The 26913-nt window shown below is 38.2% G+C and overlaps 1 protein-coding gene across 1 annotated transcript in view; it reads left to right on the forward strand.

The window, feature by feature from the left end:
* Positions 1-15745: 15745 nt before the first annotated feature.
* Positions 15746-26913, forward strand: part of atp10a (ATPase phospholipid transporting 10A) — a 59956-nt gene continuing 48788 nt past the window's right edge. Inside the window, exon 1 of the mRNA XM_036540855.1 lies at positions 15746-16370. Within this exon, the coding sequence (XP_036396748.1) occupies positions 15943-16370 (428 nt within the window). The 5' untranslated portion in view covers positions 15746-15942. The remainder of the gene's footprint in view (positions 16371-26913) is intronic.

A 26913-nucleotide genomic window follows, 5' to 3' on the forward strand; every position in this document is an offset into this window, starting at 1 on the left:
TTCCCACTTTGAGTGTCTGATTCCGACTACATCTCCGTTAAACCTGAGGGTCAGTATCAATAGGCAGCACAAATAATGAAAATAAAAAGATGTCAGCAGTGTGGTGTAGTGGTTAAGCAGCAAGTCTTATAAACCAAAAGGTTGCTAGTTCTAATCCCAGATGTATATCACCCCTTTAAACCTTTAGCAAGGCACTCAATCTGGGTTGCCTCTGTAAATGCCTAGCTGTACAAATGAATGATGAGTAAACCATTTAAACTGGGCTGGATGAGAGGATCAGTTAACTAAAAATGATGCGATGAATTAAAACAAATCTACAAGTGACCTATATGTGTCTATTAAGTCTAAAACCTCACCTTTTCATGGCCAGATGAAACCCACCCCTGGCTGTATTACTGTGTCATAGACGATTACAGTTTCTCGCAGGCATGAGTGTGCTGGGGCGCTGGGTAATTTGATTGACACAAGCGCTGCGAGGCTTCTCCAGGGACGGCCATACATGAGCGCGGCGCATTCAGCATCTCATTATCGTTCCCATTCATTTTTGGCTGATGAGGACTAAAGCCGGTTATCTGTTCTCATGCAGCGCTTCAGCACTCCCACGCGCGGATCGTCATCTGTTGCCTCCCCCGCTGGTCTCCAGCATCTTCATGTGTCAATCTGTCCGTGTTTTCCGCCACCAACTTTTTTTTTCCATGGGGCAAAGTACCAGATGCAGGCCAGCTGGGCACAAGTATTCCCACAGCACATGGTACAGTCTACAGAATGGTAATCAGATACGGGTATTGATGTGCTCACTTTATATCATTACTATATCACGTGTGTGAGGTGTAGAGTATAGGTCTAGTGTAATTGATGAGCTGAAGATTTCTTGAAGTGAAAAATCTCTTTGTGACATCCAGAGTCAGTATCAATTGACTGTATAATCAAATGAATATTATGCACAATTTGTTTTTGCTCATTTTATAATCAATGCCAGCTAATTAAGGGTAGTTGCCAGGGAAATTGATGTAAATTAACTATGATTCAAACTCTGAAGCTCTCATTCTGAGGTTTTGTTTGACTGACTTGCAGTTTACAGTACATCATGTGTGGCTATGAGTAATAGCTAATCTCAAGATGTGCATTGCCCTAGGTAGGAGGTTACCATTGATGGTCCCTAATTTAAATCCAATTAGAAGCTCTACCATAACCCCTGTCACTATGATGCTGGAAGCTTGTTTCCTTTGGCAGGAATGTGGAGGAGACATGGTCGGTGGAGACTCAGCTGGTTTTATTTATTCCTGCAGTAAGAGCTGATAAATGGCACAGACAGGCCATCCAGCACAGCACAGCACAAGGCTACCACTCACCTGAAGTGCCAGCCGCAGCCTTGATTCCATGGAGCAGCTTTGGTGCAGTGAAGGGAGCTGCCTGCTGCAGAACTCATCTTTCAGAGCTCTGATGTGTCCTTCATTGGAGATGTATCCTTTTCACACTGTTGCTTTTTGATTTCTCATCTCTGTTAGTGATACTCCTGTGTCTCCTGAAGCGACAAGACAAGATTTAACTTGAATATAAGGCCATATTTTCCGCATATGCTTTAATTACATACAGAACAATTTACACTGTATTTGGTATCACACCTATTTATTATTACTATTATTTTTTTAATGTATGAAATAGATATTGAGGTAGACATAACCTTATGAAAGCTTGTTTATCAAGCTTGGGACATTTCTTAGACACACTTCAAAGGCTCTCTATAATGTGCAAAAATGTGGGAAAATGAATGACACCCCAGGGCATATGCATCAAAGTTTACCCTGATGTAAAGCCACTGTTCAGTGATGCATTAAAATGTATCACATTTGAGGGTTCAGAGACAAGCTGAATTGAGAAACCTCTGCCTTTTACTTTAACGCCCCAATTCCAAATGAAATTCTGAAAGCACTCTAAGCTTTGAGGTCAAAGTTCACCGGGGGTGACCAGAGAGGGAGTTCCACTGTGGTTGAGGCAAAAGGGTGGAAAGAGGCCTTTGCCTCAACTTTGATTGATGAAAGTGTTTTTCTGACTGATGTGACTCTACTTACTGTAGTTTGTCATTTTAATATGCATTTGTGGTGTCAGTGAGAACTGCAAGAACCATGGTGCAGTGTGTCAGAAACCAAATTTTAAAAAAGAACAATAGCTGGAAAGGATGAAAAAGATCAGTTTGCCACAAAGCCTGCAATGTACTTTTTTGCTTGTTTTCATTTTTGTTCTCAGAGGGCAAGTTGAATCCGAGCCTGTCATTTACGCTGAAAGGAATTTGTGTTTCATGAAACCATCACCAGGCATAACTTTCTACAATACTCACCTACAATGCTGTGTGTCTATGAATAGCTGGGGGCATATATTCTTTAGTGCATGGTAAATATCAGCTTTTAAATGCTGATGATCAGTAGTAGAACATGAAGAGCCACCTTGATAGGTTGTTTTGAGGTGGAGTGCACCAAGACAGCACACGTCTGATGCTCAGCGTTCAGGTTAAGACAATAAAAACAATGGTAGCGAATTTGATACAGGACGCAACAAGCAGACACAACTTTCATACCACTAAAGGGCTCATAACTGCCTGTCAGGAGGTAAGTATCTCCGACCGATAAGATGGATAAAGACTTGTGAGAATGGGAGGGAAATGGGACAGACTTACCTGTGGCTACTAGGGACACATGTGCAGTATGGCTTGTGTGGGCCATCTGTGGTGATTGATGGGGCACATCTTAAACAGAGGAGAGTGACCATCAGTAGTAGAGAGGTTGGTAAGTGAGAAAGCTGTTGTCCAACAGCCTTTGAGATTGCCTTTTTTTAAAAGTGAAAGTATGCAAGTCTACCTTCTGTTAAATGTTATGTGTTGTGTAATTCCAGTGGCCAAGAATCCACAGTTACCACTGCGTCAGCACAGTGCTAGAGCCGGGAAGGGAGAAACCAGCAGGAAGCCAGAGAAACCTACAAGACAGCTGACGGCATTAGGGCCGTACACCAGTAACAATCAATGGAAGCCGAGGATATTGCATCAAAAGTGTTGTGACCTGGCAGATAAGGAATGACTTCTTTGTTTACTCAGTTTGTGTACCACCTCCATTAACCTACCCCTCCTCTGAAAAGTCTCTTACTTTTGCAGGTTCATCAGGGCTGTCCATCACGCAAAAGGGATCTAGACATTGTCCTGCGGCAGCAAATCATGGAAAGAGAGGGAACCAGAGACTGCTTGTCAGCAGCAGCACTGCAGGAATTCGACTTTGGATTTATTTATTTATTTATTCATTGTTGCAGTGGCCTGGTCTGATCTCAGCCTTAGCTGCCTCTTGTTCTGTGTGTGTATGCTTTGGTAGATTGCAGTGGCCAGTTGGGGCCAGACTATCGGGGGGGGGGGGGGGCCTGAAGGGGGTGGGTAAGAGTTGAACTTGTAGTGGAGTGAAATCTAATCACATATGTGTGGAGTACCTTGAACCATATATCATGGGAGTAGTGTGTGGTTATACACTTTCCTGAAAGGGGACATGCTCTGGCTGGTGGTAGACAGACGGCAGGAGAGCAGTTGGGCTTGATCTTTGGGTAACCCCGAGGGTTAGGCTACAGAATGTTGTTTATGCATTATAAATAGAATTGTTTTATGTACTTATGTTTTATTAAAACTTGTCTGCTTTATTTGCAAAGCAATCTGACCTATGGGGTAACAAACAAAGGGGAGGGCACAGCAAAGTAACATTCCAATACATTCTCCACTGTCTAACACATTCCTGAATTCAAGATTTTGCATTTAGCCTATAATAGTCTTAGTCCCACTTTTTGGCCTGCATCTTGCATTTTTTAAAGTACAATACTGGGAGAATCTGCGGTGAAAAATAAACAGGTGCAATACTGAAAGCAACCAGGCCATTTAATAATACACATATCTGCTCTTCTGAAATATAGCTTTTGTTATTTTATGGTTCTCATGGGTGACTAGTTGAGTAAGTTATTACATAAATACATAGCTGTAGCCATGCCGGCTTTGGCAGAATGGGAATATTATCCATAAACAGTTCTTAAGTTACTTTAAAACTAGAAGTTGTTTGAATGTGCCACTTCATTTTGCACCAGGTGCATGAATATTTGACAGCTCTGTGGCAGAATAAAGCAACATGCAGTATACATTTGCATACAGAATAAGAGTTATGTTTTTCAGTTCTGTTTTTATAAGCCATTAATGTTTTTTTCTAAGGATGATTTCAAGCACCCTCAAATTGCATTAGGCCTATTTTAACCAACCCAACTGCATGTAGCTTTCATGCATCACATCAACACAGACCACAGTCTCCAGGCAACAAGAGCACATTTATGAGTGTACTATTTAAATATGCAGCATCATTATCTGTTCTAAAAGACTTGGTTGAAATGCAAGTTCTTCCGTTTTTTTTTTTCTAAATTAATTGGAACAACCAACTGTCAAAATAACTTCTCAATCCTACTCCTGGAGGCCCACTGTCCTGCATATCTTCCATCTATCCTTCCAAACACAACTGATTGAAATTAGTGTGCATGCTCTTGATTAAATCTGGTGTGCTCAGCTAATCAAAAGTGCCACTGATGAGTTCAGTCAGGAAGGTAGAGCAGGGAAAGATGGAAAATGTGCAGAGCAGGGGGCCCCCAGGAGCGGGATTGAGAATCAGTGTGTTGTGGAATTAAGAGATTTTGCAGTACAGAGGAGATGAGAAAGACTCAAAAGGGAGATGAATCTGAACTCTGTACAATGCCAGTAACAGTGGCTAACAATTTATGAGTGTGTGTGTGTGAGGGGGGGATAAGGGCAGACAGTCTGTAGTCTTACTCCCTCTGCTGGAAGCCTATTCTCTCTCTTCCTGTCTCTCTGTCAATTGAGTATAAGTATACACAGATGCTATCATAAATTAGTAGGTAAGAAGGCGTATTGTCAAAATATCACACACTAAATCAGATTAATTAATAAAAATCTGCACAATTCGGAGTATTAAAATATTTAGCACATTATCATTTACAGTATTAATAATGTTGCTCCTGGAATGAAAGAACATTTCCTGCTGTTCCTCATCCATTTCTCTGAGATGAGGTCAAATGACATTTGTAACAGCACACTGTTACAGCAGTCTAAGCAGGCCGTGATTTAAAACACACACAAATAGAACAAGGACACTAGAATAAACAAAAATTATAATATTGTTGATGCACATATTTTCTGTTCACTAATTTCTGTTTTTGTCACAGTCACTGCAACAGACCTGGTTCAATAAAACATTGATACAAGCTCTAGAAAAACCTATATTTGTCCTATATTTGTCCTATATTTCAGAGGACAAATAATTTAGTTAGTTTTGATGAGTCAACATGGCTGAATTTATTAGATAGGAAAAAAATCAAAAGACAGTAATATTAATCGTTACAAACCAAGGTGGAAAAAAAATAATCAGACCAACAAACAGAGACACAGGAAGACAGGCATTCCAGTCATTCAACACAAAAGCATCCATCCCTCATTTGTGGAACATATCCCTCATTTGCCTGAACATATGCCTGCAAATTCAACATTAGGTAGTTTTGACAATATGTGGGAAAAAATCTGTGGTGCTTTTGTAAAGCAGCTATGTCATCAGAGCTGTAACATCAGGGAATATGCTAAGAGGATTTCTCTCAGACTTGATGGAGAAACAGCACAATGATGCAAACCATGGAAACATGTTTTTAAATGATTTTTTTTTCTCTTACAGTACAGCGGAGTATATTGTGTCTGAGGATACATACATCAGCACACTTGAGAAGCAACATTTTTTAAAAAGCAGTAGATTACTTCTTTGGTACACATATTACCCATTTCAGCTCCTTTACATCAGGTCAAATTGCAGGGCAAATATTTCCAATTCATCATTTCTCTAAGAACATCTCAATTAAAGATTAACACAAGTTGATTTTCCTCAGCTCAAACAGAAAGTTGTAAAAAAAACCTCCATCATTTTCCACTGTAATACCTCTGAAATATCCACTGTCTCTCTAATGACGTCATATACAACATGCTACCTTTTCTGCAACTATGCAATTTCAAGGAGGAAATGGCTTACTGCAACCCATGATCAATTTTCCCATATCTACACTCAAATTATGTTCCAGGCGAGAAATATGGTTGTGTTCGTACCCATCATGACATCACATATATTTAGTTATATTAAACTGCAATGTCATTCATACTAATTCTTTGCAATAACTTAAAGGAAATAAAATAGAGGCAACAATGTGACAAAGACAAACCTTTTTTACTTGAGATCACATTGTTATAGCCAGAGAAGGTGAAGGAAAATTTGTTTTCTCTTTCAAGCCCATATCACAGATAAATGGGGATCCCCTGATCAAACCAAGACAGGGCAAACCCCTCTCTCAGAATAGTAAGAGAGAACCAAAGGGTATCTTCTAGCAAGTACTCCACGAGACCAATAACTTCAGGTAGCTAAATTACTGCCTTCACCATTTTTGCTCATTATAAATGCTGACATGGGTGTGATTCATGATAGGTTGTAACATTGACTTAAAACTTAAATCATATGAAAAGCAGGGTAGATTTCAACAAGAAATATTACCACTGCAATATAGAATTCCCTCTGTGATCGAGACATGCACAAGCAATTAGTCAGTTCCAAGCACTGAATTTATAAGTCTTTAGAATAGTGAAAACAAGGTTATTTTATGAGTATGAATAGTTTGCAAATCAGGTGTTTCAGGTAAAATCGACCATATTAGACAAAAAAAAAATAAAATCACATTAATTAAAATTGTGCTAGTGCCTCGGTTGCGAGAAGCTTGCTGATAATGCTATGCATGTTATTATTGCTCACATGTTTGTTCCATCATGTAGTTTCAGAGCCGTAGCATCATTGATTTCCCCTGTAATTGCCAGATGATTAGTTCTCTTTATTACCATACAGGGCTGCATTTGCAAGAGCACAAACTCAACATAATGAAATATTAAATATGTGATTCAGGCCACACAAAATCCAAGGATAATTCCATGGTGGTATCATGGATCCAGTAATGCTTTGAATGTGATTAGGGGAAAAGGAAGATAGCACATGCAAAAGAGTAGAGGTAATTATCCGCATGTATTAAAATTGGATATTGGATTAAAACCATCACAACAGAACTCAAAAACATGGCCTCAGATGGTGCATGACAAGTGGCTTGAAAAATATGGCATCGAGAAGATTGGGGTATGAACTATTTTTAAATTACCACATGCCTGTCTTGTTTTGCCAAGTAGATGAACAATTCTGAACTGCAATCTGTGGGTGATTTTTTTTTTTGCCGTTCCACTAATTGTCTCCTAGAGTCCACTCTAAGGCTACACAGATTGGAAAGTGATCTCTGTGCCCCCTTTCAATATAACAAAGAATTGTGCAATATTTATTAAATAAATATAGTCCCAAATGGCCCCTAGAGCCAATACATTATTTTCCAACACATTAATATTATTTCTTACATATCCTTTATTCAGTTGTTGGAATAATTACAATGACAGCTTTCATAAAGGAAGAGACTGACCAGGAACAATCCTTTTCCTCCCTGTTTATATGTTGCAGACTAAATCAAATTATTAACAGGAAATAAAAATCATTATGCATGGCTGAGCAGGACATGACAATTGCCTAGTAATGCTAATGTACTACTGTTATATGCAGCAGATAAACCCAAATCTGCCATGGTGATAAGTGAAGAATAAAGACTTAATTAAAAGTGATATTCACACACAGATCTGTTGCCAATGGCTGCTGTTTAAACCATTAAAACGCCATGTTACGATATGCCATGGTATGATACTGTGACATCATGCACAGATGCACACCACATACACCATGGCTGGAGGCCCATGTGGGCAGCTAAAATTTTTTCCAACTTCCAGTTCTGGTATCCCACACCAGGCCCACACCTTCCCCAGACTTGCCTCGGGCAGCCTTCAGTTTGTTCACTTAATGTGGGCAGGCCGCATTCAGCCTTGTGTGGGCCCTGTTAGGCCCGTTTGTTAATTTCATATATATTGTGAACAGACTGTGAAATGATTTCTATGTACATTACTAACATACTGAAAGTCTTCATTGTAGTTAAGTACTTGGTTTTCAAATGTTTGTACTCTGTTTAGATATGTGTTGAAAATTTTGATTGATTCACAGTTTTAGATTACAAGTACAGGGAAATTCATGTTAAAGGAAAAGAAAAGACATGAAACCAGTGTACCTGAATTATATAAGGCTGCACTTTCTCAACCCTTTAACACTGACTTAAATTTGCATTTTGAAACACATCCAGGGCCAAACATGATACGATTAGCTATGTGGCCTTACCAGAATGTAATCCTTCTTCATCAGAATACAGAATTATACAATTACAGTGTCATCTGAGATGAGAAAAGTAAACAAAAAACCAATTTATTTCCAGCACAAAGCCATCGCTACTTAATCCATTCATATTCATTATATATTTATTACTGTGACACACCCAACTACCTCACATCATGCTTGAAAAACTAATCAGCTAATTTGAAATTTCATTGATCCAACAAATTGTTCATTCACTCCAAAAAAATATAAATATTGTAAGCCTTCCAGACTAGGTGTGTGGCACTGCTACAGTCCCACTTGAGAGCTGGAGACATTTAGAAAATAAGCTTTCTTCCCCAAGGCTCTGAATTTTCCATTAATTAAATATTTTAATGAGCTCAACATTTATTCTTGTGTTTTTGTTCAACAATGAGCTTATTGTGAACACATGATGAATTCAAATGATATTGGCAAATGGTAGTTTTATGTCTTTTCAAAGTATGTCAGTCATTAATCATTAGGAGTTGGTTTTCCCCCTAAAAAGTCTGAATTTATGGGGTCATTATGTTGCTTCTTTGAAATTTCCCTGTATAATTTCTCTAAAGGAACTGCTCAAGGATTACCCTTTGGAGTACGATTCCTCCCATTTCCTGGGAATACATTCCAAGGAACTCATGGAATGCTACTGTGAGTAATTATTCCACTTTTTGCTGTATTAATATTTGCAGTCTCCTAGAAGATTAGTCAGTTGCATCTATTCTATTCATCATATTCTTTCAAAGGTCCCACTAAGGGAGATATACCATATGGTATTCTAATTGTACGATCATGCTGATGGTTTGTTTTGTGTGAAGTGTTTGTTTGAACTGTGAACTGTTGCATCTGAGACTAATTACATTTGCTATTTACAGTACATACTTTGACTCAGAAAACACATATCTTTTTTACAAACAGTGCAGCTTTGCTGAAACAAACCATGTTCATTTGCAAAGCTAAATGAAAAAAAGAATGATCAGAGAAGTGGTTTCTGCAGAAGTCTTCTCTTAAGGTATCAGACTTGGCAGTTGAACAGCAGAAAGTGCATTGCAAGCATCAGATGTATTGTCTGCAGCTCATCCTACAATAAATGATTAATCATAAATGGTTTTGGTGTGTGGTGTGGTACATTTTCATTAAATGCCTCTGTATTTATTATCAGGCTATATGCAGATTCAGATTCTTAGATTTTCCTCATCTTAGAGAGATAAATAATGCATATTTATGATAATAACATGTGACAACCATTGGCCAGAGTGCCATGTAAGTGGTGATTAATTACTACACCACTAGGGGGCACCTATTATTTAAATGTCACCTGAACATAATAATAGAACTATTATAGCGCTCCACCTGCTGACAGCAAAAAAGGGCTACAATTACAATGGTTGCTGACATAATGGTAATAATGACCTCATGTTGGTGCATACTGAAATCACTGGCCGAAATGCATAACATTTCATAAGAAGACCTTTTTAAAATTTAAAGGAGAAATAAATAATGAAAAATGGAAGTCCAGGAATTACTTCAGTAAGAATTTCCTGTGCAATAAAACATCCATAATATCAGCAGCTTAAGTTGTAGAGAGCCTAGCCATTTAGCCCATCAGCGGTCTGAGAAGAAATAAATCACAGACAGATTGCAAGGATATCTCCAGTGATATGGAATATTACCTTCCTCCATACCTACTGTTATGCTTAACACCAAATAGTTGATAGAGCACAGCGGTGTCTTGGAGCAGCATTTTGGTTTTCCCTTGATGGATGACAAAAGGACTGGACCTGAATTACGAGGCTGATCCCTGCTAGAGAGAGGCCTGCGGAGGTATTGAGTCATGTTCCTGGCTGTGGTGCTGATGGGAACTGAGAGTAAAATATGGACATCTATTCATCTGGGGGGATTGCCCGCCACACCACCCTTGCCTGGAAAGGACCAATCAGCAATTTTTAATACACTTGTCCTTTATCTTGTTGGCAAGAGGAGGGCTAGCATTTCATTTTCTGCTTGTCTTGGATGGACCATCCTGACTGACTATCAAATGCAAGGCATCCAAAACTCAGGCAGTATTGCTCCCTTATTGTTTGCCATTGTTTGCAAAGGAAATTAGCCATGATACACGTTCCAATAACAATAACAAGTGATTAATTGTATAAATAAACACACTTGCTGCCTCATCAGCAACTGTTGCATGTGCTTTCTGTACAGCAAAATTCTATTTTGAATTATTTCCTTCTGACCACACTGTTAATTAAGTTCGTCTTGCTCCAAATAAGGTTATTGGCACAGTATACTGCAGTTTTCACTATCTGAAAAATTGAATGCACATGGAATTTGCCACAATGAATTCAACAGGAGAACAAAAGGTTACAAGCAACTCATAGGCATCCATACAATTTAAATACTTTATGACACAGGTAACTGTATAATACATATCAAACGCTTGTTGACATCAAAATGATATAATATTAGGAAAGCATTTTCAAAGCCTGCAGATAATGCAAGTAACAATTCTGGACTAATAACCCCATTATTCTGTATTCACCATATTGCTATAGTTTGCCAAAAGGTATGACCCCACCCATGGCCAAATCTGAACCATGCCTTTATAACATTATGAGACTTCTGCAAGGTAAAAAGTTTATGTGAATGATCTCAAAGAGAAACAGGATTAATCGCAATAAGCACATTCACTACTTGCCACATGCAGTATGGTTGCTAAACCTTGTGCCCCAACCAAGTACAACGCACATACAAAATTTCTGTGACACTTACAAGTTGCTATCAGCACTCTTCAATTAATTGTCTAGGAGAAAAGTGTTCAAAAATATATGTAACATGATGCTTACCTAGATTTTCCAGTTTATCAGAATGATTTTTTTTGTTATTGTAAGGGAGTTGAATGACTTCTTTTTTACTCTTTTAATAGATTTTCAACATTAGTGTGGCACTCAAGTATGCATCGACCAGGTAAAAGTGATTGATGCATTTCTAGAATGTTGAAAAGTGAACTGAGTGAGTACTTTTCCCCCAGTAATTTCATATAATTGTCCATTACATGGCATTATTTTACATGATTTGCTTAGCGGATGCCCTTATCCAGAGTGACTTGCATAACTTGCATATCATCCAATTATACAGCTGAATATTTTACTCTTCACAATTCAGAAATTCAGGTTAAGTGCCTTGCACAAGTGCATAAAAGCAGTACGTTACCATAATGTGTGGGTGTAGTCATCCATTGTGTTTCTTTGACAGTTCTTGCAGAGTTGTGTACTTGAATGTCCCATTATAAATAATATTCTGTTAGAGTAGTGCTCAGCGGATGACTTTGCGTTGAACTATTTCGATTTTGGAGTTTTTGGAGTCTGTTAACTTGTTAGTGAATATTTTGTTCCAAGTAGTGTAGTCATTATGGTATGCTACATTGGTATCTCTCACCCATTTTCAAGTGAAGCTGAAATGCCATCTACATTTGCAAGGAAATGGTATATTTTTGACACCAGTCTTGATACTTCAGGGTATATGAGCTTCATTTCATTTGATAATTTGCTTTTTTTGAATTTTATTGTAGTGTAATATCCTGAAAATATTTCATGCGCTTTCAATTTACGCTGCAGTTCCTACAATGAAAGCTTCCTGCTGTGGAAAAAGATGTGTAAACATGCTGGGGATTAACTTTATTCATAGAGTGCTTCTCATACAGGTTTTTACAGTACTTTCCAGTAAATATAAAATAAAAGTTGACAGCAAAAACTAAACAAATAGAAGACAAATTAAAACATCAGAAAGCATAGTGAGCAATGGTAATTACATGTTATACAATAAACACATCAGGAATAAAATGAAAACAATTACAAATAATAATTACTAAGAACAAAAAGCAAGTTTGAAAAGGCTAGTTTAAAAATGGAGTTTGAAGTCCTGATACTCTCTGGGAGAGCCTCTGCAGAGACAGCTTGATCAAGCTTTTGTTTCAGCTGATCATAGGGACACAGAAATTCCTTTTCTGAAGCCCTGAAGACTCATTTCTGATAGGGAGTGAGTAGCTAGCTCACAGATGTAGTCAGGGGCAAGTCAATTTAGTGCCTTAAACTCAACTAATACAAACTTCAAATGTGTTCCAAAAAAGATCTGTTGCCAGTTTAGAAGATAAAACTGGAGTAATTTCAGTACTCTTTTTGTTTTGGTTAATAGTTTAGCAGCATTCTGAATAAAATGTAGGTGAGATACAGCATTCCAATCCCTTTTAGACCTGAATTACTATGGTCTAGTCTTGAGGTGTTGAGAGCATGTATGTCTTTTCTGTGTTATACAATGACACTAAGATCTCATTCTAAATATATTTTTAAACAGCAGTAGCACACCTGCCATGCATTCTTAATATTTTGCTCAAGACCCAGCGTTGAATCATAGATGATATCAAGGCTCTTTACCTCAGACATTACACTGAGGATTAAGGTTCCCAGTCTCGCATGAATAAGATCTGACTGTTGCTTGGTACCCACTGGCAGAACTTCAGTTTTATTGGAATTCAATTGGAGAAAATTCTGCGCCATCTAATTTTTATGTTGCTAAGATATTTATGCAGAACAGTAATTTTACTGAGGTCACCAGGCTTGAAGAGGAGCTGTGTGTGGCATGTGAAAAGTGAAAAGAAGTGCAAAGCTTTAAGAGAATTTGCCAAAAACACAGAAAATACTGTAAACATAGAGCAAAACTGGCCCTAATATGGATCCCCAAGGCACTCAACAGGTAATCGGAGCAGTAGAGGACACTGTCTACCAGACAGATAGGAACTGAATCATCTTAGTACATTTCCATAGGACCCAACCAAATTTTCAGACAATGGATTAAGATGACATGATCATGATCAACAGTATCAAATGTTGGACTGAGAGCAAAAACAGGACTTTAATTCAATTCAGCAATCCTAAACAGTCATTATCTACCTTAATGATGACTGTGTCAGTACTGTGATTTGACTGGAAACTAGACTGAGGATATTTTCCACATTCCACATTCTCAGTAAGGCATTGCCAAAATTGCACTTTGGAGTTTGGTGATTGTTAATTGGTTGTCTAAGGCTTTGGAATCAATACTGAAGATTGTGCATATATTCAAAATACTTAATTAACTGATTATTTTCAGTGATCTAAATATTTTAGGTGTGATTCCTTCAATAGATATACAAATCTGAAAGCAGCCTCTTAATATATTGATAAATTTGGATGTCTTTATTATGGAATTGATTACTCATACATTCCATTCAGCAAAGGTTACCCTGGCCTTGTTCATTAGCTTGAAATGTGGTTTATTGTTCACTGAGCTACATGAAAGTTACAACCTAACATTTACATTTACATTTACATTTATTTATTTAGCAGACGCTTTTATCCAAAGCGACAGTAAGTATAGCGACAGTACGGGGACAGGATGTGTACAGTTCCACAATGAGACAGTTCTAACCATATAAGACAGACAGATACATAATATCAAACAGACTTTTCTTGTTCTTATATTGCATTATATGTAATTGTTCTTCCCACAATTACATATAATGCAATCTGTTATGATAAGTAACACAACCTGTACACCTATGGTCACCATCTTTTGGGACTGCTACCTCACTTGCATATAGCAAGGGAAGGTGAAATCTGTCTGAAATCTGAGGCATTGCATCAACAAACAAATTGGTGTTGTAGCCTGTTGTGGCCATCTTGAGCTGTACGCCAGTGCTACATCAGATATGGATCTTGGATTTGGGTCACATGACTTGGATTAGAGTGTGACTCAAGTCACGTTAGACAACTTTGGACTTGACGTGCCCCAAAATCTTAATGTGAGGCTTGACTTGAAGTTTTGTGACTTGATATTCTATTGAATTTGGAGTTTGATGATCTGAAAGACTTGCTATTTATCATGTTTCTTTTTCAATCAATTTTTTCATCTAACCATTTATGATTGCCAGCTGTGCATACATTATGTTCCCCCACACATGACAACTTCTGATTTCATGTGGGGCAACAGTGCAAGGCAAATGCAATTGTCCAATACACACACGGACACACCAGTATGACATTTTTTGTTGCACATCTCTCAGTGCACTACAGTGAAGTGGGTATTAACTGGAGGATGGGTTCTACTCCACTAATGTTACATGAGCAACTTGCAGGTATTATTTAATCATTTTGCCTACCTGACTGATTACAAGTTACATATATTTTGACATTTAGATTTTGCTGTCAGGGAATTTGAGTTTGGCTATAGTGTTAGACATGTTGAAAAAATAAGAATTTCATCTTTGGGGTAACTGTAAAATAGCCAATTTTTGCTAGCTATCTATCTAGCTAACATGAATATGCTTCAAACCATAGACAATGACACAGACATAAATATGAGCCAAAACAGTTAAATACATACTGCTTAATACAATTTAGCTCGGTGTATTGACTGAATAATTTGATAATTAGCTAATAAAGAAATAAAATATACACCCTTAGAGTACATGTAATGTTTTGTGGGAACAGGATTCCCAGTTTATTGGAGGTTCATTGGAAGTCTTTGTTAAGCTAATTTTTCAAAATTGGGGAAATTCTAATATGGTGGAAGCTGCAAATGTATACTTTAAAAATATGTGTTTTAGTATTAGGGATATTCACACAATAACAACATGCTTCCTGCAACACAGATGCCTTGTCACCAAATATATAAATAAATAAACAAATACATAAGGCTCCTTTGCATCCTCTGTCTGATGCCCTCTAAGTATGCCATGGTTAAGCAGTGATGTAAAGGAGCAAATGCCCCAAAAAGCATAAAATATGTTTACAAGAATATTGCATAAAATCAGTAACATCCATTAATTTCCTGCCTTTGCCACATTGGTGATGCACTGACCCAGAATTTGCTGTGCAAGTTCTACATGGGCATACAGGTGTCTAACTTGATGTGCTGGGTTGTTCTTTGTATACACCAAGCTGTGTCACGCAACAGACATTGGAATGAGGTATGACCCTGGAGCCAATGATACATATGCAAGGAGTCTGGTATGCATGAAACACTTGCAATAACTCACATAGGATACGTGTAGGTATTACACGTATTGTTTTCAGAATTTTTTAAAAGTGTTTATATTTGTGTTTAACAATTTTATATGAAACGCTTCATCGCTGGTCGACGTTCTTTAGTAGGCTACATAACGTGAAAACGGACTTGCTACACGGAAGGACATGGAACCATGATAACGCGTGGCACTAAGGCTGCGAAGAGACTTTCAGTGGGGGCGGGCCTACGGGTCGGATTTCGTCAGAAATGACGAGAGGATATGTGTTTCAAGGCATCCCCAGCTGCATATGAAAAAAGGGATGCAATGAAAACGTTCCAATGCTAATAAGAGAAAACAACGGAAAATCGAAATGGGTAAAGAATGAGAAGTTAGTTCGGGGAAAAGCCTTGCATTTTCATCGCAACCGACACAAAGCAGCATGATAACGTAGCATTTTTCCCCTTTTGTTTAAACTCGAAAGAACGAATAAGAAAAGTTTGGGCAGTTTGGGGTAGCTAAAGTATGGCGCGAGAGTTTGGAGAATCTGGAGGGGTCGAACGGTCTAAAGTAAAGAAGCGGAGCAAAAAGAAAAGCAAGAAAGAATATAAAACCAGGACAGTGTACTCAAACATATTATACGATCATCCCAAAGGACACGATAACCCGAACAGACACTACGCAGACAATAAGATTAAAACGACCAAATATACGCTGCTTTCTTTTCTACCGAAGAATCTTTTCGAACAGTTCCACAGATTTGCCAACGTGTATTTTGTTTTCATCGCTTTACTGAACTTTGTGCCTGTTGTCAATGCTTTCCAGCCGGAACTAGCGTTGGCTCCGGTGGTTTTTATACTGTCAGTTACCGCTATCAAGGATCTATGGGAAGATTACAGAAGACACCGGTCGGATAAAGAAATAAATCACATGGATTGTCTGGTTTACAGCAGGTATGTGTCTAAGTGTTAATCGTTGGTAAAATAATTGCATTGTTTGTCTGGTTGGCTGAACCGCTGTGTGCCGTCGTTACGTTTAGCTATACATAAAAACAGTTCTTTTAGAAGTTTTGTTACTTTCTGCTGTTTTCAAACATTGTTATTGCGGCTACAGTGTAGCTAGCATAATGTCATTGTATGTTTTCGTGTAATTGTTTTATTTTTATCTTCCGAGTTTTTTGGACATTAATATGTATAGTAGCAGTGATTTACTTACCAATATCACCAGCCCACTCCTCTTATTAAGCTTTTAAGTATTTTAATCGTGTTATATTGTGTTCTGTTTCAGTGTTTTGTCGACAGATCCTAACACACAACACTTAAATGTCATGTTCACTAATCCTAATGTTTTTTGTATGACACCAAGCCTGTATTTCGGTACGCTTTGACAAAAGTGATCGCTTTTACATTGTGGACATTAGAAGCCCATAGTTTTAACTAGTCGAGCTGGCGGTACTCCGTTTCAGGCCTCAGGTTCAGTCCTGTACCTTTGGTGCTCGCGGGGGGAGCAGAGTTTCTTTACCTGTTGTTTCAACGATCCACGTTTAAGTGTAGCTGGTTGACTTCCGATGTCCCCCGAGGCAGAGAGGCAACGCTGGACACGTCTCCTCGGCGGTTTCATCTACCTATGCTGTCGTTGTCATATTTGGGCGCATGCAAATACAGTCCGTTTGTTTTAGAACGTGTCACCGCGGATCTGGTCCACAGCGGTTGGTGTTATTTTCTCTCTAAGCAATGCAGAAAGCACACTGTGTTATGCATACCGTCAAATGACAGTCAACTATAATTATGATGAACACGTCCACATAATAACGCCAAGGAGCTGTAAGGAGTGGTGGTCGGGTAACTTTGGACGTAATGCTTTTGAGTTTTGGGAAGCAACGTGACTGCAGGCTCTTCAGGGATATCCTTTTCAATTGCGTCAGGAAAAGTTCTGCTCTGTAAATGGGTTGTATATATTGTAACAACAAGAACAGCAACAATAATAATATTATTGTTGTTATTATTATTATTATTATTATTATTATTATTATTATCTTGGTAATAACAAAGGTAGTGGTAGAAGCAGTCGCAGAAGTACCAGTTATATTGTCATACAATAAAGGAAAAAGTCCTTGGGCACCCTAGATTTGGAGTTTTGCTTAGCAAACCAAAGTCGGCTACAGAGATGATGCTGCAGACACCCATTTGTCGAATGACTCAATCCCGGCAGAAAGTGAAATGATGACAGTGCATTGTCTCACCGGCTTTGTTTGTTATGGATGTCCCTTGCTTTTCACTGGGAACTGAAACAGACTGTACATCAGCTTTTTGAAGCATGGAGTACCCTTCAGTAGTCTCATGGTGTTGGAAGCTAGTGTCAAGGCCTTGGCATACATCTAAGGCCAGGGGCCTCATTTGCTAATAACTTAAATTCTTTCAGTAACATTTCTGAGGTGTTGTCAGCAGTTCGCAAGTTGGAAGCTGCAAAGAATTATGCATACTTACATACTGGACTGAGAGAGAGAGAAATAAAGATGCATCTGTCCTTGTGCTGTGCAGTAAATTACCCGGTTCCAGAAAAAAATGTCTTAGCTGTGTCAGGCTGGATGTGATGACACTGGCAGAGAGCAAGAGTGTGAGATCGTTTCAGAATTGTGAAATGGCCTGTTGATCTGAGTACCTTGTGTTTACTGGATTTAGCTTTTTCAGGTTTGTTTAGAATTAGTGGTGGGAAAATAAGATTCTTTCCAAGATTTCGTGGCACCACTGTTGCTGTGTTGACCTCTTTTCAATAAAGAATTGTAGCAATATCTTTTGTTCATTTTGGTGTGATTATTTTAGTCTTCAAAGTTTTACACATTCAAATACGTTGTGGTTAGCAGGAGTTTTTGAAGATGCAAAGCCAGAGTTGCCAGAGCTGGGAACTTTGGTCCCACTTGATAGTGCAGAAATACTATCAAGGTATTACAGATTTGACTGCTAAACCACCCACACCTTTACCTGAACATGTCTCTGTGCTGCTAATTCATGTGGGCACATCCCACACCTAACTCCTGTGTGGCAAGTGGGAGTTTTAGGGGAGATAACAAGCCTCCATGTCAGAGCTGAAAACCAACCTTTGTCACCCGGTATACAGCACAGCGACATTACTACAGTGCTAAAAGGCCAGGTCCCATACGAAGGCAGGAACTTTCTACTCTTACCAGTTACTTCACCCAGCTTGATATTGATGATCACCAAATTGTGCTGTTCAATTGAAAAGAGAAGTCCTTAGGAAATCACACTGCATGTCTGACATGGATGAAGAATTTTGCACCTGGGTCTGCATGAACAAATGTTTTGCTGATTGACACCAAACATATTCAGCCATTTCTATGAACAGTCAAAGGGGAGAACAGATGTACTCCCTGTGTGAAGTGAGGTTGGTAACTGAAGAATTTGTGCTGTTTTTTCTTTTTTTGCATTGCAGATTTGCAATGAGATATAACTGAAATGAACCCATATCTACAGTATGTTTGCCAACTGTTAATGTTACTAGCACTTCACACTTCAGCTTGGTTTGCTTGAATAGTAAGAATGCTTTTCAGTTTTGGCCCAGTTCAGTTTTGTGGTCAATCAGTTATACTCTTATGAAGACAAAAGGCCTTGGAAAGTATGACAACTGCTCATTGCCATTTTCGACGCTATTTTTGTATCTTTCTCTGTAATGTAAACTAGTGTATCAGATGGGTGGAACGTCTGATCTGTTGGCAAAATATGAAGTTTTAAATTTCTGTCATTTGTAACAGATGGGCTTTCTCCTCCCTCACTGAAAAGAATTTGCAAATGAAATGGAAAAAAATACAGATGTATAAACATGTTTTATGGGAAATGGTGTCATTAGACTAAAGGGACTAAAACTTGGAGAATCAGCAGTGCTTGCATCAGTTCTTGGGAAAAGGTGTGACATACCAGATTGGTGAATTGTCCATGATTTGGTCAATAAGATGCTACAAAAACGCATTGTTTTTTTCCCAGCTGGTAATCAGCAGGACATTTTTGCCAACTCCACACATAATGCAGTAGGGCTGCAACTAACGACTATTTTGATAATCGAATAATCTATTGATTATCGATTGATTATTGGTGTGATTAGCCGTTTAGCACATATGCTAAAACTGGTGCGATTAGAAAACTAGATTGGAAAAATTCTAGCTAATTTTAGCTTTGAGGAAACAGTGATTTAGCATTAAAAATATAGCAAATGCTAACTGAAAACTATGAAAAGCTTAATAATGCTGATGAAAATATAACGAACCATGTAATGTAACAACGTACATAGCATAAAAATAAGTAATGTGCGAAAGGGTTAAGAGTGAAATGCTGCCACACTTTTGAGGTCTTTTGTCGTGAAGGTGTTGCCATCTCTATTGTTCACTCCAATAAAGCAACATACTGTAGCTTAGGTTACATGTCTGAGTGTTCAGAGTCAGCACGAAAAACACACACGATGACGTCACCAACTAATTGACAATTAAGTTTGTTGGCAACTAAAATTTGGTCATCGATTTTAGTCAACTACGTCAATTATTCGTTGCACCCCTATAATACAGAGACAGATAGTTTTCTCAATTACTCACAATGAATAGTCTACAGATAAATCAGTGTGCATGGTATGGAAAACATTTTATTTTTTACATTTAAATTCAGAGGATATTGTTTAACATTTTTTGTTTTGTTATTGTCACTGCTGTATATACTCTTAAACTCATATTTCATTATTTCATACAAAATAATATTTCATACAGGTATGTGCAGGCATTAGCAAACTGAAGACACTTAATTGAATTCTGAGTTAAAGTATGATTATGTATATGACTGTGTTTGTGAAGTTTTACTTGATTGGAATTACCCCGTCCTTTATTTACATAATGAAACCTACTGAGTTAGTACTAAGCAAAATATGACAATTCCCATTTGTGGATCTAAGAAGCACAAATGTCTGTATTCAGTGTAAGAATCGTGTTTCAAACATCATGAACACCTCAAGTTTTACAAACTGGAATGGTTGAGGTGTGATATGGTAGTGTAATGATATCAGTCTAAATGATCTTTACACTATATATTTTTGGCTTTTTCCCTCTTTATGCACCCCTCCGTATTTGGAATCACCAGTTAGACACTGTTGTCTTTCACCGCGGTGTCCACTGGTTTTATGCAGGAGCAGTTGGTAACGAATGCGGTCCACTTATGCAATCACTGAAAGTTGCCCAAAGCACTATGGTGAGCTAAATGTCTATTTGAGGATGTGTGCGGCTTCACTGATGTCATCACTGCAACCTGCAGGCACCTGTTGAAACTGTGTATCCAAGAGCAGGCAGATGAGCGACCCACCCCTACCCAGGGCAGAACACTGCTGGGATCGAACTTGGGCCTTAACTGCTGAGCTATGCAGGAGCGACAAGAGAAATAATTTTGCACTTTTTAGGTCTCAGACCAGAGAAATGTCATTTAATACTCCAATTAATAACTGCGTTTCTACAAGAGAAAACACAAGGTAAAGGAAGAGGTGAGAGGTCGCTGATAGTTGACTGGGTGCGTAGAAAATGAAAGCATTTGTCGGTGAAATTTCCAGTGCAGTGTCTGTGGGAGATGGGGTGAAATGTCTGGCTTGTTTGCTACCTCAGTCAAGCCTCAGTGTTATTATGGCTTTTGAACAGCAAGATGTCTTCAATCAGGATCTGTTATCCATGCATCCATCTTCAAGACAACTATCAGTGGCAGAAGACCAGTACTGTTTACTTATAAAAGGTTTTGGTATTTTTGCTAATTAGCGGTGTTCACGAGTAGATATCACATGCTGATTAGCCTTCCAGCTGTAGTCAGAATAACAGTATCAGAATAACATCACAATAACATCTTTTTTTTATTGTGGTGTACTAGTGATGGCGTTCAATACTGTTGATACAGCATCTGTAAAGTTTTTCTCCACATATTTTTCTTCAAGGACAGGTTTTGAAACCAAGGATTAAAACTTTTGTTTATTATACCCTTTACCTTGCAGAACCGAAGGTTCTTAATTATACTATGTCCACAGCGGTATGTTCATAATTTATTCAAAACCTTCACTCTGGATCAATATAAAAATAGTCAATAAACATGGACTGGTGTTGTTACAAAATCCCAAGATGAGAAAGATGGAAAGCTTCATTTGTAAATGAGTGACACATTCAAAGGAAGCCATTGAAAGTCATTGAAAGAATTTGTAAAAGCCTATTTGAAAAAGAATGCATTTTAAAAGCTTAAGACAGACAAAGTGGCAGTGCCATGGCATAGAGACAAGGAGCGTAGCTCATAACCCAAAGGTTGTTCGTTAGATTCCCAGATCGGCCACTGCTGTATGTATCCTTGGGCAGGGTGCTTAACCTGAATTGTCATAGTAAATATCCATTTATGTAAATGCGTAACCTGTAAAAACCGTAAGCTTTGTACGTTGCTTTGGTAAGACCATCTGCTAAGCAAATGCAATGCAAATGTAATGAAGTGTGCTCAAAACCTTGTCGCTCTCTCAATAAACTATGAAAATTACAAGCAGTTATGCTCTGTACATAACTCCAGGAATTCAAATTAAGTGGTTCTTTGATCAATAAAGTTTATATACTCGAACACATAGTAGGATATCCAATAAATTCAAATTTTTGCTACATCCCAAAAATTGCGGAGGGGTCTTGCCATTCCACGTACTGCTTCCTCTGCAGAATGCAGTGGGAGAGGAACGGTGACCCATAACCTTTTACATTATGAGTGGAGGCAACTCAATCCACTGATCTACTGTCAGTAGCATAAACATACAGAAAAATTCAAATCAGACATTGTGGATATTTGTTCAAATGCAGCATATGAGCCGTTAATGTTCATTATGTCATCATTATGAGTTTAATATATAGTGTATGATATTCACTAATTCACCACCCACATAGAACATTTTACTTATGTGTAGTACGTGTTATAGAAATAAAGTAGTTACCTCGCCAGATAAGCTTGCTAGCTATAGACACACAAGTAACAGCTGTTGTTGTGAACTCACTCCCTAGCTAGCTGTCTGGTTACAGCAGCTTTCTAGTTAGCTGGCAGTTTGTCTAGCTAAATTGTGACATAATTAGCTAGCTATAATAACTGCCTAGTTAACTATCCAGCTCATTGATAACAGCAGTCAGAATTTTGCTTGCTAGCAATAGATGGTAACCAGGTGGTGGCTTGCAAGCCAGCGATTGCCTGATATTTGCTAAGCTGAATATTTTTCTCTGTATTTTTGCATGTAAACACATTTAGCAGAGCCTTTCCTTTTGAACAAGTCTGTCATACAGGAGAATGCAGTTGTTGTTAAATGTTGAGTAAGGATTGGAGGTCTCCTGCGTTCCCCCCTCCCACTATTTGCTGACTCAGTGGCCCAGTGATGTCAGAAAATGTTCAGGGGGATTCTGAAGTGGAAACGAGAGTAGAGACGCAGCATTTAATTAGCAAAAAACCTTGTGCATCCAGCTGCCCCCTGGTGGAGAACATGGGTCAGGATAGATGAGCTAGCCTCCAGCCGCTGTCACCGCAGTACCAGTGTAACCCCTCTTCAGTGAGATATGAGAATTAAATCGGCACATCCATATTAGTCATTGGTAGAGATGCAGGAATCAAGGAGTCTCTGGGAATATCATGGTAAATTACTTAATTGAGCTCTAATGTTTTCACTGACTAAGCCTGAGCATTTTGTGTTATTCTTTAAACGTTTTATTGTCACCAGGAAATGACCACTTTAAAAATGTCCCTGGAAGGGGACACATTCTGATATCCTGACCATGAAGCATGTTCTTTCTTTACAGCAGTCAGGACATCTTTATTGAGACTGTATTTTTTCTAATGAAAAGCAGCACTGTCAGCTGTGTACAGGGCATGAATTCATGGTAATCAAAGGAGTCAGTGTTTTGTAGCTTTCCACAATTCTTGCCTGGACTGTACCGAGGCTGTTCTCAAGGTTGGAAGTAATTGAATTTTCTTTTGTGCTTTATGTCACAGTCAATATTTTGGTCCCACCCGAAGTACTCAGCACTCGGTGGGAGATGGAAGTGAAAATTACTGTGAACATCTGTATGTTTTTGTAGTGAATATAGGGAGAGATTTTTAATGACTTAGCTATAAGGTGAAAACCAGAAAATTTGACTTCTGCGGCACACATCAGTCATCCAGTTCCTAGTAGAAAATTTCAAGGAAGAAATGCATTAAGCATGGTAGCAATATATGGAAAATATTAAAATATAAAGACTATTTGCCCCTCCAGCATTACTAAAAAAATTAACGATGAGTGGCCACAAAGTTAACTTACATGTGAAATGTTTTAGATTTTAAAGATAATTAAGTGTAGGTATTAGTGACTTAACTAGTCACATTAGTGAAAGTAGTGAAGTAACACTACATGAAACTGATTATAAAGTACATAATATTGATGTGCACTCTTAAGATAATGACAGGTATTGCCCTGTAGCACACTGTGAAGCATGAAGAAAGATTTTTTAGAGCGCTGTGCAGTCCAGTCTTATGGGCTGGGATTGCTTCGTATGTTCTGAAATTTTCTATTGATTATATCATTTACATATTTAGTTTTATTGGATAGATTACCAAGATCAAGGTCCTGTCGTGTTGGTCTCCCATCTGTTTTCGACAAGATTGATCATATATGATCTTGTTCTCCAAATGTGTTTTTTTGATAATTGGTCAAGCAAACAGATATAGATTGTGTGAGTTATAATCAATTACAGTAATTTAAAATTACTGTAGTTGATTCCTGGGTTGTATAACTAATGTCAGTGCAGTAAATTACCTGGCAATGGAATTCACCTGTGTTGAATTCCATTTATAAATGCAGAATTATGTTCTGAAACATATCCTGTTTCAAGCCCAACTGTGAGTCTGCAACTGAGGAAAAGTAGCCTGGGCCCAGAGATTTGGACTGGTTGAATGCGCATTGAGCCGTGGATGGTTGAAGTTTGAGACTACGGGTGGTGTAACCCAAATATAGTTTTAATGTGGTAAAATTTAGGTGGCAAGGGACTAATATATCTATCTTTCTGATCAAACTAAGTGCATATGGGTCCATTAAACTGTACTGGGCTCCTGAAACTGATTCTTTTCCCTGGATTGTGGAATGTAATTTCAGACAGAAATAATTACAGTTATCTAGTGGAACAAAAACAACAGTTTAGCTATGTATTCATTCTACATAATAGTGTGTTTGTGTGATCAGATCTTAATTGATGAAATTAACAATGCAATTAATCACATGTATCTCAGGAAACTGTATGCTGGTGAGCAGTAATGATGTAATGTTGCCTTAAAGAACAATTGTAAACCCACAAACTCACTTGCACTCTTAAAAAGAACCACTTACTCATGTGGAACCTTGGTAAGTTACTGTCAGGGTCGTTCAAGATTTTTGGTGCAGTTTTGTTTTCCCTTCTTTTTAAAGTTTATACTGTGTGGTGGTTTGAATGGATGGTGAAAGATTTTTATTAGGAGGATTTTGTGTCATAAGGATGTTTTATTTTCCAAACAAGTTATTGTTGGTTTTCTTAAAAGCTGTCCAGCTCTTACAGAAATCCAGTTTACAGCAGTCTGCATTTGCCGTTTATACAAATGCCGACATTAATTGTTTTATGACGCCAACTCCTGATTCTCTATGAGAGAGAGACTAGGGGGTGAGAACAAGAGTGAGAAGAAGAGCAAGAGAAGAGCAGCAAAGGAAAAAAAGCAATCTGGAGAGGGAGTCTTTGTTTTAATGACTTAATTCATTTTAATTAGCTTAGTTATTTCTGCGTCTTTTCCATTGAGTGGGCTCATCAGGGTTAGCAGAAACTTACCTGTTTTATCCTTTTAGTGTGTGGGCTGTCTTATTTGGCCTGAAAATAAATTCCTGTCCACAGATTTGTGTTGCTGTCTGCTCTGTCCTGAAATTCCTGAACCACCAGGCAGTGTGCAGTGTGTGCAAAGATTTATTATCTTAGGGAATTGCATCAAATAATTACTTTTTCACATAGGCTATTTAAATGTTAGTTCCCAATTTTCCAGTTGCATTGCTTTGCTGGGGATCGCCTGTGCTTATTGCATACACCGGCAGCAATGCTGCTATTGCAGGATACATAAATTACTACTTTCAAGTTGCTCTAACGTATATAGTGTATCATTTGAAAACAAACTGAAAGCAAATTAAGGGGCACATGGGATTTTGTATCCATATGATAAATGGCTTCATTTTTACAAAACTATAAAACCACTCCTGCAAGGAATTTGTCTGCACATAGCCCAGACTGTGGCAATAATGCTACCCTGTGTTAGCAATGATGTGTATCTGATATGTGTTTCAAATCAGCCACTTTTTTCATTTTAGCTGAAATATATGTTTCGGGCAGAGCTCATGAGTTTCCAATGCCACATGCAGCCAAAACCATTGCTGGAAATACAGGATGTTCTCATGGCCCAATCCGAATGTTCACTGTGCCCTTGCCCTCTGTGGTAGAGATCCCAGGGGGGTGGGGTTGCAGCTGAAAAGCCACAGCAACATTGGTGCATTTTGAGATGGAGACCTTCAGCTGATCGTGCAGAAAATATCGCTCACAGGGGTGCACTGTATCTTTATCAATGAGTCCAACATTTCTTTTTAAGTCTGCACTTCTCTCACACACGGAACAATCATGCTTAGAAAAAGAAAAAAGAGAAATTTGCATGTTGCAGCAGTTTCATAGAAATGCAAGATGAATAGAACTACCTTAGTCATTTTTTTCCTGTATTTTTCTGTAAATGGGGCATGACACTAAAAGGTGCTAAGACTGTATTTTGTGTTTTGTTGTATGTCAACATAGAGTTAAACTTGAAAACAACTGTTCTCATTAACAAATTATTCAAAGTGTTTCTCTGCTCTAATTTCCTGCGGAGTCTGTGGCAGTGTTGGGCTATTCAAGGTCATGGCTCTTATGATCTTGGGTAGCTGGTGGTACACCACTATGCTTGTATGGTAATGTTTAAACAAAACAAAGCACACATCTTCGACATCTCACCACCCAACCCAATACTGGTTAATAGCTCTGCTAATGATTCCCCTTTGTTTCAGTGTGCTATAATTATTCCTTTTAAACACCCTGACGTGCGTACTCGTTTTAATTCTTGTTGCTGTCTGTCCACATTTTTTGTGTCCATTGTCCTATTTACAGCCCTCTAGATTATTATTTCCAAGGGGCCAAGCTTTTTGTGTAATCTGTAAACCCAAAGAACAAACATACCATATGATAAGCTCCTCTGTGCTAGTCTGGAGGAGTGCATTGTAGGATGGATGGAGGATTGGATTGAATACCAATTTAAAGTATTCATGTAAAAGATTTTTAAGTGCATTAAACAGTCTGAAATTCACAAACAAAATCAGTGGATGGAAACAAAACAAATTACAACACAAAAGGAGGAAAAATGCAAATTTCAGCTGGTAGAAATTGTATGCAGC

Source organism: Megalops cyprinoides, chromosome 11 (assembly GCF_013368585.1).
Source record: "Megalops cyprinoides isolate fMegCyp1 chromosome 11, fMegCyp1.pri, whole genome shotgun sequence".
Taxonomy (NCBI): domain Eukaryota; kingdom Metazoa; phylum Chordata; class Actinopteri; order Elopiformes; family Megalopidae; genus Megalops; species Megalops cyprinoides.